The sequence below is a fragment of the Panicum hallii genome, chromosome 1 (genome assembly GCF_002211085.1).
Source record: "Panicum hallii strain FIL2 chromosome 1, PHallii_v3.1, whole genome shotgun sequence".
Lineage (NCBI taxonomy): Eukaryota > Viridiplantae > Streptophyta > Magnoliopsida > Poales > Poaceae > Panicum > Panicum hallii.
Window position 1 is genome coordinate 51,614,298 of NC_038042.1, and position 16,797 is coordinate 51,631,094.

General features: G+C 46.2%; 2 protein-coding genes across 2 annotated transcripts; both read left to right on the plus strand.

The window, feature by feature from the left end:
* The first annotated feature begins 4,222 nt into the window (after positions 1–4,222).
* On the plus strand, positions 4,223–5,090 carry LOC112894602 (14 kDa proline-rich protein DC2.15-like). The gene has a single exon (XM_025962368.1). It carries the CDS (start codon positions 4,286–4,288, stop codon positions 4,673–4,675), a length of 390 nt encoding a protein of 129 aa, XP_025818153.1. The 5' UTR covers positions 4,223–4,285; the 3' UTR covers positions 4,676–5,090.
* A 2,349-nt stretch (positions 5,091–7,439) lies between these two features.
* Positions 7,440–12,241, plus strand: LOC112900334. The gene is made up of 5 exons (XM_025969189.1): positions 7,440–7,795; positions 9,987–10,064; positions 10,142–10,226; positions 11,014–11,102; positions 11,688–12,241. Exons 1-5 carry the CDS (start codon positions 7,490–7,492, stop codon positions 11,823–11,825), a joined length of 696 nt encoding a protein of 231 aa, XP_025824974.1. The 5' UTR covers positions 7,440–7,489; the 3' UTR covers positions 11,826–12,241.
* The last annotated feature ends 4,556 nt before the right edge of the window (positions 12,242–16,797 follow it).

The following is a 16,797-nucleotide window of genomic DNA, read 5'->3' on the forward strand; positions in this document are numbered from 1 at the left end:
ATACAGAAGAACCCAGTTGCACCGGTTGAACCGACGCTACAAGAATGGAGGCGTCGGTGCAATGAGGAGATGACATGACCATCAAGTGGAGAAATGACAGAAGCACCAGTTAAACCGATGGTGCAAAAGAAGACGTCGATGCAATCGTGTTGTGGTTACTCAGTACGCATGTTTTGGTTTCAGAAGAGTTTCTGAGCAAAGTCTTCAACACCGGTTAAACCGACAGTCATCGGTACATTATGTCAGTAAAATGACGTCAACGGAGGATGGCAATTGGAGTTCAACGGCTAGTAGGCAGGCTGAGTGTGACCGGTTAAACTGACGGTGGCGACCGGTTTAACCGACGCTTTATGCTTTTCAGGGAAAAAGTATGTAACGGTTAGGAGTGGATCTCTACCCAATATAAAGTCTTACCCCGGGTCATTTGAGATTGCTGGAGTTCGTGAGAAGATACCCACACTCCGAAGAAGTTCTCCAAGCTACCCAAGAGCTCATTGATCACATTCTTAGATTTAGCACAAGTTTTGAGAGTGTTAGTGCTAGAATTAGCTCTAGGGAGAGTGAGAGAGCAAGGCGTTGATGCCTTGTGTGCTAGTTCTTGAGTGAACCACAAGTTGTATCTCGGTGTATTGGTCCCTTGGAGTCTTGGTGGCTCGCCGGCGAGTCATCGACCCTCCGGATTAGTGTAGAACGGCGACGACGGCTTTTGTGCGAGGGACGTGGGGACCCCCCTCTTTCATGGAGAAGCTCCTTAGTGGAGACGGCATTGAGGTGACCGGGGACTTGGTGAGAGCCTTGGTGGCGAGTCAAGAAGAGTTCCGGAAGAGACTTGGTAACCGGGAAGTAGTACTCTTAGTGAGGTGCTTTAACAACATAGACTACGGGTGGTCTTGTGTCTACCGATACCACGGGATAAATTTTCATGTCGAGAGTTTTCTTCCCCTTATCCCCTTACTTTCCTTTAACCTTCCGTATTTCTTATTGTAATCTTGTATGCCTTTATATTTTTAATGTAGTATCTTGCTAGGATTGGCTATAGGTTGCAAAACTCTTTACGATAAGATTTAGTTGCACATCTAGATTATATGTTTTAACTTATATTTTATACTAACTAGTTTGAGCTATAGGTAAAGGTTTTAAAATTGTCCAATTCACTCACTCTCGCTACGAGCACCGATTCCTTTCACGTCAAAGATTTGTAAAATTAACAGCATCATCGGCGTAAAGGGAGCCCCTTAGTCCTATGCATTTGTTGTGTAAAGGGCCGCTGGGCCGGTGCTCACTTGTGTGCCGGCATTTCAATAAAGTTTGGTTTGCAGCTTAAATTTATAAAGAGCCGGGGCTCACTTATAAGTCACGGAAAGAACTAATGTATGTAAATCGTGGACACCATGATTTAAACCCTGACAGATGAAGTCACGCATCCACCTTCATACCATACAAGACGGTTTATGTCTGTGTGTATATATAGGTGGGCGACCAATCATCAGTGTAACTACGTAAGTGAGGATATGTGCTGTTATTCCACTAATATTTTTATTTATATGATGCGGAATTATAACTATAAATATATGTAAAATATTTTAAATTATCCAATGGCACCAATTTTTATGTCATAGACATGATGAATTAATAGAGTAATTTTTGCTGATAAAAAGGTTGCCCTATCAAAAGAAAATAAGCCACATTTTTAACAAAATCACGGCTAAATGTGGAAGCCGACCTTTGATCATTGGACAAAACAATGTGAAAATATCGATGGATCATGTTGAAGCTTTTTGGGAAACGTGGGCGTGGATCTAAAAAGAAAAATTGAGCTAGCCAGGACTATTGCGGGAGAAGCGTTCCTTTTCCCAGTCCCAGCTGGTACAGTCTCCATGCACCTTCCGTTGATTTTGAATGAACATAATAACATAGGGAGCGCGCCTATCTGAACATTTTATTCATTCAGAGTGGCCGCCAATCGCGGTCGAGGATGGGCACAAGCGTGGCATGCATGCCGAGATGGGGTACAAAGGTGGGGAAGAGAGGTCATCAGGTATGCAGATTAGCTATCTAGTGGTGTATTTCCCTGTCCGGGATTCAGCTTGACAGTATAACAAGACAATCAAGAACAGGAGCGATGAGTCCACCTGGTCATCCATAGTACCCAACAACCCGCAAAACAAGCCAGTAAACCTTTCGCGCCGGCCCTACCGCTGCATGCCGCCGTGAGAAAGAATCGATATTAGCCACACATCATACTACACGTATGGACGGAATTGCTGGAAAATATCTGCTGAACAGTTAGCAAATCAAAACGACGCGCTGCCCTCTCTCTCTCTCTCTCTCTCTCTCTCTCTCTCTCTCTCTCTCTCTCTCTCCCGCGTCTCCGTTAGGCCCGCAGTGTGGTATTATGATGCACCGTGTCACGGGCCGTTGGTGTTATCGGCCACTAGCCCCAACCGGCGATAAAGCTATAAAAGTACACCGATGCTGTGCTCGTCCGTCTCATATCAATGCGCGTTGGGAAGGTTCCAGAAGGAACGACCACCACCACATGATCAGCTGGCCCGAGCTAGACGACGACGATACACAACTGAAGGGCGCATGTGCACTACTGGGTCAAATGTTTCTCGGTGGATGGTTCAGGAGAAGAGCTCGGCCAAGTGTACGTATCTTTTAGGCATCACCGATAGTAATTATCCTCCGTTTACGACGGTTTAGTCATATTTTTTTACAGATATATAGATGCAGACGTTAGCATACATACACGTAAACTTACTATTATAAATACACGTACGAAACTTTATGTACGGATACCTTCGAGAAATTAAGCGCTGTGAATAAGTAACTATCATATAATTCAGATTTGGCAAGGGACCAACCATGGTGGCAGGGAGTACATTCGTGGCAGCCGTCGCGGCTGGTCCTCCAGTCGTCGTCCTCCTCTCCGGTCTCCCCCGTTCTCCCGCCCGCCCCCGAGCCACGCCACACAGTCTCCGACTCATCGGTGTCATGACTCATGAGCTTGCGCAGCCTGTGAATCACGCACGCAGAGCGGCCGGCAGAGGTGAGATCTCTCAGAAAGTGAGCCAGCGATGTGGCGACGTTGACACCTCTCCTGCCTCTCTGCTGGGGTAGGCAGAGGGCAGTAGACCTGCATGGGGGAGATGGCCCATTGGCGTTTTGGCGCAGCGCAGCATTGACAGCCCGGCCGGCCCACGAGCTAGCTGCGCAAGCCGCCGAGCCGTCCCACTGGAGCCTTGCCACTGCCTTTCTGGCTTGCCAGCTCAAGATATATACATGCTTGCGGCAATGACTGTTTTGTCTGTTGTTAACTTGTTACTGCATATATATATATATATATATATATATATATATATATATGAGATTGATGGATAAGTGACTGTACGTGCTGCATGCGATTCATTGTAGATGTTCATGTGTGTTTACATCTACTGTTTCGTATGGCAGGCTGGACTGTGAATTTTAATCATATCTGTTGAACACAAAGTGGTCAGTTTTTCTAATCATCTGTAATAATGTGATTATCATGTTGGTTTATTGCACAAAACTGTGGGAAACCTGTTATCACCATTGTTTTCCCATGAAGCGACGATTATAATCAGTTATGTGCTTGATTTTTTGATAATCATGTTTTATTCATCTTGCACAAACGGTCCCACCCCACTACTGCTACCTCCTACTCGAAATATAAGAGATTTAAGATTCTACTAAGTCAAAATATTTTAAATTTTATCAAGTTTATTATAGATATGAGTAATGGAAGTAAATTATGAAAATATATTTCAAAGTGGATATGCTCTCTTTTTATAAACTTGACTAACTATTTATTAGAACAGTTTAACTTAGACCACGCTCACAATCTCTTATATTTTAGAAGGGTGATAGAACAATGTTTCTTAATGCGAAATCCAAACTAATTCAGTTCTATAGAATTACCATAAACAATCCACAAGCCATAACTCACGCGGGTCATATATAGTTTTATTAGTAAAAAGTTATCCTCGAGGAGCAAATTTTTCTCGAAGAACTTGCGTAATATTACATGTGCACATTTTTCTTAGACGTGCATATGCACAATTTTGAATCATTAGGAGACATATGCCATTGTGGTGTTGTACTTTTGTTAGGTGTAGTGCTCTAGCCCCACGTATGGTTCAATTCTCCCCTATAAATACCCACGTATCCTCCTCGCCGAGCTCATTCCCATCCAGGTGCACCAGCATTCTCCTAGCCCTGTGTGCAAGCGCACTCTCTGGGTTTTTCACACACAGTCGCCATGGCATCCAAGGCCTTCCTCCTCGTTGCCCTCAACCTGCTCCTCTTCGCGGTGGCCAACGCCTGCGGCGGCGGCTGCCCGACGCCGACGCCACCAACGCCGACGCCACCAACGCCAACACCGTCGAGCAAAGGCAAGTGCCCCAAGAACGCCCTCAAGCTCGCGGCGTGCGCCAACGTGGCCGGCCTCGTGAGCGCCAAGGTCGGGCAGCCGCCCGCCGAGCCGTGCTGCAGCCTCCTCGGCGGCCTCGCCGACCTCGAGGCCGCCGCCTGCCTCTGCACCGCCATCAAGGCCAACGTGCTCGGCATCAACCTCGACATCCCTGTCAAGCTCAGCCTCATTGTCAACTACTGTGGCAAGAACCTCCCCAGCGGTTTCATATGCGCTTGATAACTACGTGATTACATGCTTGCATGCAACGCGCACGCATGAATACAGCCAGTTGTTCATTCGTGAGTGCATGCTGCATGCATCGCATTTGTTTTCTCCGACTTTTCTTTTGTGTGCTTTCTTTGTCTGTCAGGTGGTTCTGAATGTAGAACCACGGACGGATCAACAATGATGTGTGCGTCGAGTGTTTGATTGTGTTTTACCTTTTACTCTTTTTTCATTCTTCTCTCTAATGTCTAATCGTATGGCTATGGTGATTTCTTCTCCAAGGTCCAGGCTAGGAAATGAACTCTTTGTCTATTTTGGGTTTTATGTGGTGTTTATCTCATTGTTGTAATTGCTTGTAGTGGATTCCATGGATTGTATGTACTGCAAGCACAAGTTTAATTGTATGAGCTAGGGTTCATTTCAGTTATGCTGGTGTTGAAAAAAATCTCTAGCTATATTCTAAAAAAGGAACAAGGAAAGAAAAGGTGGAAGTTCCATAAAGAGCAAATATGTCATGCTCTTGTCCATGACATAAATAGAAATACACAAACTCACACATCCGCCCCTATGAATGCACATTCAAGAGTTTGGTTGACAAATAAGATTGACAAAGTCACCATGAACGTCTCGTTGTTGACGGGCACAAATCGTATCATGGAATAAAACAAATAAAAGAGATGAGCATTTGTGCTAAGTCTCGCACTTGGACACAGGTGGATAAATTTCATCATAAGAAACATATGTACACTTGGTTCATGTTGCCACACCTAAAGTAAATTTATTAAGTGGTAAATCTTGGGTAGATGTGAAATCACTGGCGAAGCTAAGAGGGTGCGCTTGTCTTGTGGGTGCATCGAGTTAAGCTACGAGGGATGCATATATGGTGAGAATTTTATATATTCTTCGTACTCTACTTAAAATTTTCTTAATGATGCATATATAGGTCTAAGGCTCACAAATTACTTAGACATTGATGAATGGCATACTCTATAAGAAAAGCATGGGATTTCACAGTGGCATATGCAGAAAATTTTATTTTAACATCATGGCAATTCTAAACTCCATACAAAAGTGGAGGAAATCTCAAAAACCGGAGAAAATTTCTTGGAAACAACCACCTGTGGGGGTTTCATCATGCCCGCCGGATATGACGGACTAGTTGATCCAGAAATGCTCCCGGAACCGAGAAACTAGGACGTCTGTTTTTCGATGGCAAAAACGCCTTTTGTACCACCTAGGCCAACTGAAATGTAAACTAGAAACATTAGTTGGTTCAATTTTATAACAAAAGATTGTGTGTGCTTATCCAAAACCACAAGTTATTTGAGGAAAGTAAGCTCGCGTGATACTTGCAACCGTCAGAAGCAGCTAGGCTGACTGATTTGCATGCCGGTGATAGTTGCAACACGAGACATGTTGATCGATTTGCATGTCAGTAACTATACGATGAACACGACCGTCGGCGAATGCCGAGCCGAGGAAGAACTCACTGGACGCGTTCACGAGATGCCTCGGAAGACGACGAACATCAGAACGTACATGTGACGAGCCTGGCGTGACCGGCCGGCCCACACGCGCCGCACCAACCCCTAGCTCGTCCTGGAGGCGCGCGGGACCAGTCAAGGTGTACACTGGGCCATTGGGGAACTGGCGCGCGCATCCGCACAGGTCGCCATGGCGCCACACGACGTGGCCGCCAAACCACGAGTCCCCGATCGACCCTATCAGCGCCGGCACGCAGTCAGGGGGTAGGAGCTGGCCACGAACGCCCCGCAACCTTCAGCGCCAGTCCGCACGGTCCCTGAGCCGCAGGCCGCCTCTGCAGATGCACAGCACAGATCCGGCTCGACGACGATTCCGGAGCCCGTGACCGCGTCATGGGACCCGTCGTCCGGCCGGTCGGGTGCCTACCGCCCCGCCCCCGCGCGCGCCGTGGCCGGTGGCCGCCGTCCGCCGTGCGTGGACCGCGCGCCAGCGCTCAGAGCCTCATAGCGAGACCGACCGGGGGCCGGCGCAGCCGCGCGCGGTTGCATTGCGTTGCGTGGTCCCCGTTCCACTTCCGCGCTGCGCTCGCTCAGCAGCCACAGGGTCCCAGTCCGGACGCCGCGGCGGGCCGCTGGGCAGGCAGCCACCAGGCACTGCACCTGCACGCATGTCGACGTGATTGGGTGATCGGATCTGCGAGCTCTCGTCGGCGCTGTGCTCTCTTGCGCCCGTGACTGGCCTGGTCCGGTCCCGCCGCGCGTACCTCGTCCGCCGGTTGCCCGGGATCAGATTGGCCCGAGACGGATATTTTGCTCGCTAGAGTTTGGTTATCTCGCCGGCGGTGCCTGCGACCGGCGTCGTGCTGTCGTGCGCGCCATGGGCATGGTTCGCGCAAGGTTAGTGCCGATGCGCAGGGCTCCGAAGAGGACATCAGGAAAAAAAATTACTTGCTCAAGCTTTTGTCAGTAAAATTTAGACTAAGGTTAGAATAGTACAATCTATAACATGAGTTAAGCCAACAGAAACAATAACAAAATGATTAAATCCAACCGTTAATCAATTCCTGGACTAATCAAATTGAAAGGCGCAGTCCTCCTATCCAGAGACCGGGTTCCATCGGGCTTCATTTGAGATTGGGCCCTTTTCGCAAAAAGGCTTCAATCTGGCCCAGGCAGCTGCTGATTGCACGGCCTTTCAGTTCAAACAGCCATTATTAGCCCACTAGCTGCAGGGAAGTTCCTCTCAATAAAATTAAAAAAAAAAACCCTGCAGGCAAGTCCGTAGCCCGCAGTTGAAGGTTGAAGCGCCGGGGCAACCACAGACTCGCCAGGTCCGGCGACAATGGGCGCCGCTGCGGCCGACCTCGAGGCGCGTCAGCTCCGCATCCTCGCCCGGATCGCGGACCTCGAGCTGGCTGCGCAGCAGCGCCGCCTCGGGGCGCTCTCCATCTCCGCCGCGCCCTCGGAGGACGGCGAGGCGGGCGCGGGGACCACCAAAGCGCGGCTCTCGGCCCTCCTGGCCGCGCGCGGCGTGCGGGACTTCGCCTTCCGTCGCGTGCCCGCGGACTACTACGACCGTCCCCTCGAGGAGCGCCGCGGCCTCCTTCGCGCCGACTCGGTCACTCAGCTCTGCAAGAGCATCGTCATGGTACGGTCCGTTCCCTTTCCAGTTTCCATTTCCTTGAGGGCATTTCGTCGAGCACTTGGCCTGTCTAACTGCGTTAGGTTTGCTACAGTTACGTTGATGTGTCATTTCGTCGAGCGATTGGTGTGATCATGCAATTGGTCGATTTAGAGCTGCATTAGTTGTTACTGGCATGTGGAATATGAAGGAAATGATGTTTAGACTAATTGCTTCTGGATCGTTAAATGTGATAAGATTTGTAGGTTACAAAAACGCTAGTAATGTTCGGATCTTTTAGACAAATAATACTAGATTATGGTCAATAAGACTATTGCTATCTTCTGTTGTGTGTTTGTAATGTTCTCTAGCATTGGCCATTCTATGATTGTACCTTTATTTTGGATGAGTGCTGTTGTAGCTGACTTGTTTCAGGATGAACTGCTCTAGTTTTGAGTTTTAGAAATCCTGCAATTCTAGTACCGGTACATAGGTTAGGATAATTTACCAATGATATAGGGCCTGTTTAGATCGGCGCATAAAGGCAAAATTTTTTTACGTTTACAGCGTTTTTGTTTTTACGCATCTAAACGGACCGGCGCATTTTTTTGGCATTTGGGCCCTGTAAACGCAAAATTTTTTTGCGACGGAATCTTGCCAATTTGAAGTACTAAATGAAGTCTATTTACAAAACTTTTTGCACAGATGGGCTGTAAATCGCGAGACGAATCTAATGATGCTAATTAATCCATGATTAAGCAATAATTAGTGGATGGTTACTGTAGCATCACTGTTGCAAAACATGGATTAAGTAGGCTCATTAGATTCGTCTCGCGATTTACAGCCCATCCATGCAAAAAGTTTTGTAAATAGACTTCATTTAGTACTTCAAATTGGTAAGATTCCTTCGAAAATTTTGCGTTTACGGCTTTTTTGCGTTTACAGCCGCCATTTTGCGTTTACACGTTTTTGCGTTTACATGGGATCTAAACAGGCCCATAGAGTTGTTGCAATGAACAATGTAACTGCACTTTGAGGGCTGCAACATGCAAATAGTTGTTTTGGTTTGGATTAACTAATCAGTTGAGATCAAGCAATGAAGAAGAATTAATCCCAATTCCCCCAATAGTCTAGTCTCCCCCCAAGCCGACTCCACCCGGCCGTCTTCCGGGCGGTGTTTACCCTAATGAACTACGGTTCATAACAATTGCCGGCACAATAGTTAGTTGGTGACATAGTAAAGATCCTGCGTTGTTCTAGTTGTTGGAATGGTAATTATAACTTGGCAAGTGCTTGGGTGAAGCACGAGTGGTAGCGGAAGTAGGTTCTCCTTTAAGATTCAGATAAAGGACATAGCAGCTGTTTGTCTTTCATTGCACATAGGCTGACATGCTGCTTAGTTTACGGTGTGTAGGCTGGCGAACATATGTGCTATGTCATGAACTATGACAAGTTGGCAATGGAATTTGTTATGACATTCCTACCTTAGCAGATAACCACCACCAAGTTTATCAGAAGAAGTTATTATTTTTTGTTTATTTACTAGCATTTTCTAATTATGTCACTGAATTGCTTGAGTCTATTTTCGTAGCTTAGCAGGTAACCACCGCCAAGGCTCGATTTTTGGTGGAAGACATTGTTTGCTAATTTGTTGATAAAACGATTCATTAATATGGTGTGGCTTTGTTTTACAGAAAGAATGAGCTTGTAAATTGGGTTATTAATCCTTTACCGTTCAAAGGAGGAACTTTTTTTTTACCTAGTTTAGGTGTTTGCAGATAATGGCAGCTATCTCTTATTTATGTCATACAACCATTGGAAGACGAGGCTCATTCTTAGCGAACATGGTTGTGCTTCAAAAAAGACAAGGATATGCCAATATGGCTGTGCCTTTACGGGTTTATTTTAGATTTAATCCCACTTAAATATTTGTGAGACATATAATTGATCTTTTAAATTGCATTGGCCTTATTTGAATTCTACACTATTTGAGAATCAGAGATGCAATCTGATCAATAGTGGTTAGTTCACTGCCTATCTGCTTCAAGTAGTATAGGAATGCTTGAAGGAATGAGTGCTATTTTATCTTGGGAGCTATACACAATGATTTACTTCCTAGGCATAGAAGTATAGAACTACAGTTTATGGTCATGTCTCAAAATTCGACAATAATTTTTCTTGAACATTAGTTGTGATGAATTTGTCCTTTGTTTATTAGGTGAACACCCAAGCCGCTGCAGATGTTGTTGACTGCAGCAATCCAAAGAATTCAAAATACTATGTCGTTGTTGTTCAGGTAAGCCTTAGGATACCAGAGTACCATTCTGAATTTATAACCTTATATTTATCTTGAGAAAATGTATATCCTTGCAGTATATGGCACGGCTTAATGCTGAAAACATCAAGAACTTCCTGTACGAACTAAATGAGAAGCAAATACCCAAAAAGAGATTTAACAGTAAGATTCTTTAGTTCTTCACAATCTAACTGAAGTACTTTTTTTATTCATTTGTAGGCTGATATGCGTATTGTGCTCCCTTTGGCTTTTACCAGAAATCTGTACCCTAGACTCCTCTCTTATGATGTACAAAGTAAATAGAGTGCACTCACATGGGTGTATCTCATTTCATGATGCTATAGAGCAGCTAGGGCAGGGACTATTTCCTATCCTATGTGTTTGATTGTCTCCACATAGAGCTCCTCTGTTCATTACGGGGAGTTCTTCTAAACAGTAGAAATATACTAAATCATGTACAGGTTGCAACGAGCTTATTGCAGTGGTATTGCTTAGGAATGGAGAGCCTTTGCCTTGATAATGAAAAGATGTTAGATGCGCAACTAATACATTTCGGTGAGGTTTTTTTGGCCTTAATAACTTTCACTGTGGGCAAAGTTTGTCTGTATTCCTGGCCTGTTTGCTGGCTATTCTTCTGCCCTTTACTTGATTGCTGTTGGTACTTTGAGGAACTGACCTAAACCTGCTTCCAGACCACAGGAAGTAGTGGGTTCTACTGATTTCTGAAACAATGGTGCATGCCATACTTTATAAATGCGCTGAAAGAAATGTCCTGGGCACTAACTGTTTTCTTCATTCTTCCATTGTAATTCTGCTTCTTCTGTATTTTAGACAGTTCCATTGCCTACTAATAAGGATTGATGTTTACCATAGTCCAGGCATTAAATGGCGGCAAGCCTACTATTACTGTCATCTGAAACTGACCTTGCTATTTACTTGTTTAATGCAGTGAGGTTGGCACCAGAAGAGGAGTCACGCAAGCTCACTGGGTTTGTGCACAACGCTGTCACATGCATTGGGATGGAAACAAACATACCGGTAATATGAAGTTGTAGTTACAGTGTAGCTATTGAATTGCAACGATAATGTGTAGTCGCATGGCATTCTGTACTAAACATCTTATTTATACTCCAGTTACGTAAGAGGGAATGAATGGTAGCAGTAAGCCAATAGATAGATGGTCCTACTCCAGTTACATATGAGTAAATGCATGGTAGCAATAGCCAATAGGTAGATGGTTAGAACTCTCTGCTGTGAGTATGGAGACAACATTTTGTCTTTTTTTTTTTGGAAAGAACAGGAGGGGCCAGGCCTTTGCTGATTAATACTCCCACCGTTCCAAAACTGTAGGTTGTTTTAGTTTTGTCCTAAGTCAGCTTTTCTAATTTTGACCAAGATTATAGAAAAATATAAGAACATCTACAATACCGAATAAAAAGAAAGTTACAGGGAATCTAGCCAATCAATAATACCAGGGAAATAAAATTAGCTTTCACACTTTGGATAACATTTTGTCAAGTTGATGCTTTTGGCAGATTTTTATGTAGACTTGCTCAAAATGTACGTCTTGTAAGTGAACATACAAAATTAGCAAGTTGTTTGATGCAAAAGGTTCCTCCTCAGGTTATCATAGATGAAGCTATCACCAAGTTGGATGAGGATTTCTTCTGGCTGGGTGGTGGAGAAGTTGACCTCAAGCTCGGGATGCGAACCTCACAATTCCTAAGTGCCTTCACCCCATTCGTTGTGAAATGCAGCTGATGATGATCCACAACGGAAGAGAAGCTTCTGCTCCATTTGGTTCTAGGGAGCGTTCATCGACTCATCACATGCAGGCACACGGCACACCACAATAGATTTTGCTTGGATCTGGGGTTGGGATGTCTGTCTTTTTTGGAGCAGGCTATCCCCTTCCAATTGCTCGCCTCACATTGTTTACACCTGAATGCTGGTAAGATTGATGTAGTGGAGGGGACATTCTTGGGAAGATTGAGATATTGGCCACAACTAGGCATAAAATAATACTCTTTGCAGTTTGTGCCAAAAATTCACATTGGGCACCCGTGTGGTTACATGGTTTAGTCATGGTAATTTATCAGAAAGCTGTACTGACACTAATTTTGCTTTTATTTCATCATATTAAGCATAAACGAAGATCATATCTGTTGTGCACGCAACATGAGAGCAAATAGCAACTGAATGATTTCGGCTGCAACTATGTGCACTTAGAGAGACGAAAGATTAGAGTGATACGGTTGTAAACTTATGATCATGGAGCATGAATAATTGACTAGTTGTGAACTGGGATCCATTCAAATAATCGACTCTCGGTCTTCCTATACAACAGCACAAGATGTGCTGAGATCAAGCAGCAACTGCAGAACTTGTAACCACGCTGTATATCAACGTTGACTAGGAAAGAGGCCAGACAGAGTGATGAACTCCTGTTGTGTCGCTTGCCTGCTTCCTTGTCGCTGCTACCTGTTATGAACAGCCGGTGCTGGGTGCGCATCTAGGTAGTCCATGGCTACTAGGGCTTCTGCGGTGTAAGCCGTGGTCGCGTTCGATCCTACTTGCTCGCTGTTCGACTCCGCTCCTAGCACCGACCGCTCTCGCAAGCTCGACCTCACCTACACAGCAAGACAGAAAATGTTTTCCTATATCATTTCCTCGCAAATGCCTTGCAGTGCCAATCGCTATAGATGCTACACATGTTGGAAATGTGCACCGCATACCTTCATCCCTTCTGATCTTTTTCTCAAAGAACCACAACAAGAATCACCTGCAAATCAGACGGCGGCTTTCTATGAATGATCCATCAATCAAGGCGGCTAGCTACAAGAAGTTTATGCACGCATTACTAGATCCAAATGGCTACAGCCAACAAGCTATCTAGGGCCAATTCCACAAGGATCAGTACATACGTCCTAATGTCCTATATACCAGACCATGAACACACAGATGAATGTGGCCTAAAGGGCAAGGGAAAGACGAGGAAAATATTTAAGGTAACTACATTAATTAGGGTCACAGCATGATACATATGACATTCTCTCATCGGTTATGATGCGGAGTATGGGTTCTAGGTTGAGCGTAATCCAGATGGATTCCCTGATCGTCTTCATGCCAACGATGCTGAAGCTGTTGCAAAACCCTAACGACGTTTCTAGCATTTCTAACTACTCCACCTGATGATGCCACTTCCTTCCTGGCCTCGGTCACTGCTTCGTCATCTCTCATTGATGCATCCAGCATGTTGCTTCCAACTGGAACCTCCGGTGAGGAGCTCATCTTCCCTTTGGCAGCATCATCATCATCTATTACACCCTATGGAACAGAGAAAAAAAATGAAAAGAACAAATATTTTTAGGAAGTAGAAAACTTGACCGAATGGTGAAGCTGGTAAATTCCATAGAATGAATTTAGTTAGAATGTGAATAAGCTTATTACCTTGGGTGGTGAGGGAGGCAGAAGCTTGCTTGGGCAGTCCTTGCCATGAACACGGAGATGGCGACCTTCGCAAGAGGTAACATACAGAGTTAGGATGAACACAACTAGGAGGACGGTAGTGGTGGTGCTTGGCTTTAGCTGCTCCTTGAGAGCTTGGGTAGAGCTCAGGTTAAACATGGAGGAGTAGTGTGATTGCTTGTAGTGATCTCTTAGAAGACATGGATAGGTAATAAGAGAAGAGGGAACGAAGCGAGGCACGAGAAGGATGAAGTATTAGACAGGGTTGTGTGTTTTGCGGTCCAACCTATATATATGGTCTGTACTCCTTCAGTATCAAAAAATTTATCTCCGTTAATTTTTTTTACAACTTTGACCATTTATCTTATTCAAAAATTTATTGCAAACGTACAAAAAGTTAAGTCATGCTTAAAATACCTATAATAATAAAGCATATCACAAACAAAGTAGATGGTATTTACATAATTTTTTGAATAAGACGAATGGTCAAAGTTATAAGAAAAAGTTAACGATGACAAATATTTTGAAACGGAGAAAGTATCATCATTCCAATGGGAGATAGAACGAGGAGAAAGATTCATAACCAAATTATAAAGAGAAAAGTCCATTTAACCCTCTGAGCTTGTCACCGAGTTAAAAAAAAAAAAACCCAACTCCAAAACCGGATATTATACACCCCATCTCCTCAAAACCATTTAAATAACCCCCTGCAACAGTGCAGAGCAGTTTTGAGGGCGGTTTTCACTGATGTAGCTTCCCCCTCTCTCCCTTACATGTGGTCCCCACATGTCGTCACCTACCTCTTCTCTCTTCCTCTCCTTCTCCACCATGGCCACGAGCTCCGCCGCCACCACGCATGTGGGAGCCACGAGCAAAGCTGCCACATGCGTGCAGAGGCCACAAGCTCCGCCACCGCTGCGCGTGTGGGGGCTGTGAGCTCCGCCGCGACCGCATGGACAGCGATGAGCTCCACCGCTGTGTGCAGGCGAGAGCCACCGCCGCGCATACGGGGGCCGCGAGCTCTACCGTGACCGCGCGGGCAAGGGCGACGAGCTCCGCCGCCATGTGCAGGCAAGAGCCACGAGCTCCTCCGCCACTCGGCGGGGCCGCCGAGCTCCACCGCGGCCTCGCGGGCGAAGGGCCACGAGCTCCACCGCCGCGCGCATGCGGGAGCCGTGAGCAATACCGCCTCAGCGTCCCTTCGTAGCCTCACTCCCTCGCCAGCGGTGGCAGCTCCCGCCATGGCTGGCCTTTGCCCGTGCCCCGTGCGCCGCCTCCGCCTTGAGCCCCCTCGGCCGAGGTGCCGGTAGTAGGCAGTGGCCGCCCGGAGTGGAGGTGGCCGCGGTGAGGTTTTGGGAGCGGCTCGGTTGAGGCCTCTGCTCGGGTTTTGAAAGGCGTGAGAGCATCCTGTTGGTGTGAGGATACTGTGGGTAGGTGGCGTCACCCAGGTCGGGGACGAACCGGAGGCGGCCGGCGGCGATCTTCCGTGGCGGCGGCTGGCTGCGCTGAAAGAATCTTGGTGATGCCTAGAGGGGGGTGAATAAGTATAACTGTAAAACCTATAAAATTCTTTGCAGCAATTAAATCTATCGAATCTTCCGATACTGTGTAGGAAGTTCCGATGGGTCGGAACTTCCAACACTGAATCGGAACTTCCGACAAAAGGCAACTTCTTATACGAAATTCAAAATTAAACTTGATACTGTAGAACCTGGCTGAATCAAAAATTGTGCAAAGATACTAGGAGACTTCTGCCGGTGATCTTTGCAAGCACAACAACTCAAGTACTTAGACCAGCACAAAACAAACTCTAGGTCAACAAGAACTAAATGAAAGCAATAAGCACAAGACACAAGAGATCTGTTCCCGAAGTTCACTCCCACTAAAGAAGCTACGTCTCCATTGAGGAGCCCACAAAGAGCCGGGTCTTCCACTAACCCTTTACCTCGTTCAGTCAACCACAAAAGATGATTGAGTCACTTGCTATGAAATATCCACAGAGGATAGGTAATGCAAACTTCCCGGGGTGCACACACACGAGAGGACGCTCAACTGGGCGATACCAAACTGTCTAAAAGCAAGCTTCAAGAGTAACAAACATGAATCAAAGGATGAGGATGCTTCAAGTGCTCTTGAGATGAACTTGGCTGTCCTCTCACTTAAATGGTTAAGTCTCACACCTCAATCTTGCTCTCAACCAAGCCCTATCTCAAATCAACTAAAGGATTAGCTTAAGGAGGGATTAGGGAGGATTAGTAAATGCTCTTGGAGTGTTTATCTCGGGTTAGGTCGGCAGCAAATGAAGAAGGGGCTGAGGGGGTATAAATATCCGAGCTCCAAAACCTAACCGTTAGTGTGCAGAATAAGTGATCGTCGGAACTTCTAACACAAGGTCAGAATTTCCGACCTAGCTAAAATCAGTTGGCCGAGAACCCCTTGTCGGAAGCTACAGGGAGCTTTCTATAGGCGTCAGAACTTCCGACATGGGGTCGGAACTTCCGACCTAGTTAAAATCAACTGGCCGAGAACCCCGTGTCGGAAGTTACTGGGAACTTCCGATAGGTGTCGGAACGTTCGTACACACACTGAAACAATCAGAAAACTAGGTACACAAGGTGTGATTCTGTGTGTCTTCTTGATGGTTAGCATCACAAATAAACAATTTGACACCTTCAGGCTATCTATTTGCATCCCTCTTAATAATCTTGTGTTTCATATACTCAAATTCAAAACAGAAAGTGTTAAATGATCTTCTTTTAAGCCCAACACCGTCCGTTAAGCAGATTTGGTGTCTTTTCGTGCTCTTTTTTATTTTATTGAATTTTAACCTGTCCATAACTCGATAAACTCATTAGCTCCTTAATTTTGTATGTCATCAACACCAAAACCAACTTAGGGGGCCAAATGCACTTTCATGGGCTCGGCGCTAGGCTGGCCGGGCCTTAGAGCAGGAGGGGAAAAGAGGCGGCCGAGGATGAGGGAGGTCTGGGGATGCTCGAGGCGAGCTCATCTTGGCCGGGGATGGGTAGTGTTGGTTGACGGCAGCGCCGGCCCGATTGGGACTCAGAGAGGGGGGGGCGAGGTGGCTGGCGTGGAGGAGAGGAGGAAGGAGAGGGCCGCCAGGAGGAGGAGCGTGAGCAGCGCCGCGAAGGCCGCGCGGCGTGGCGTGGATGGCCGGAACGTGAGGTGAGGGGCTCGGCTCGGCCATGGTGGAGAAGGAGAGGAAGAGAGAAAAGGTAGATGATAACAGGTGGGGATCACATGT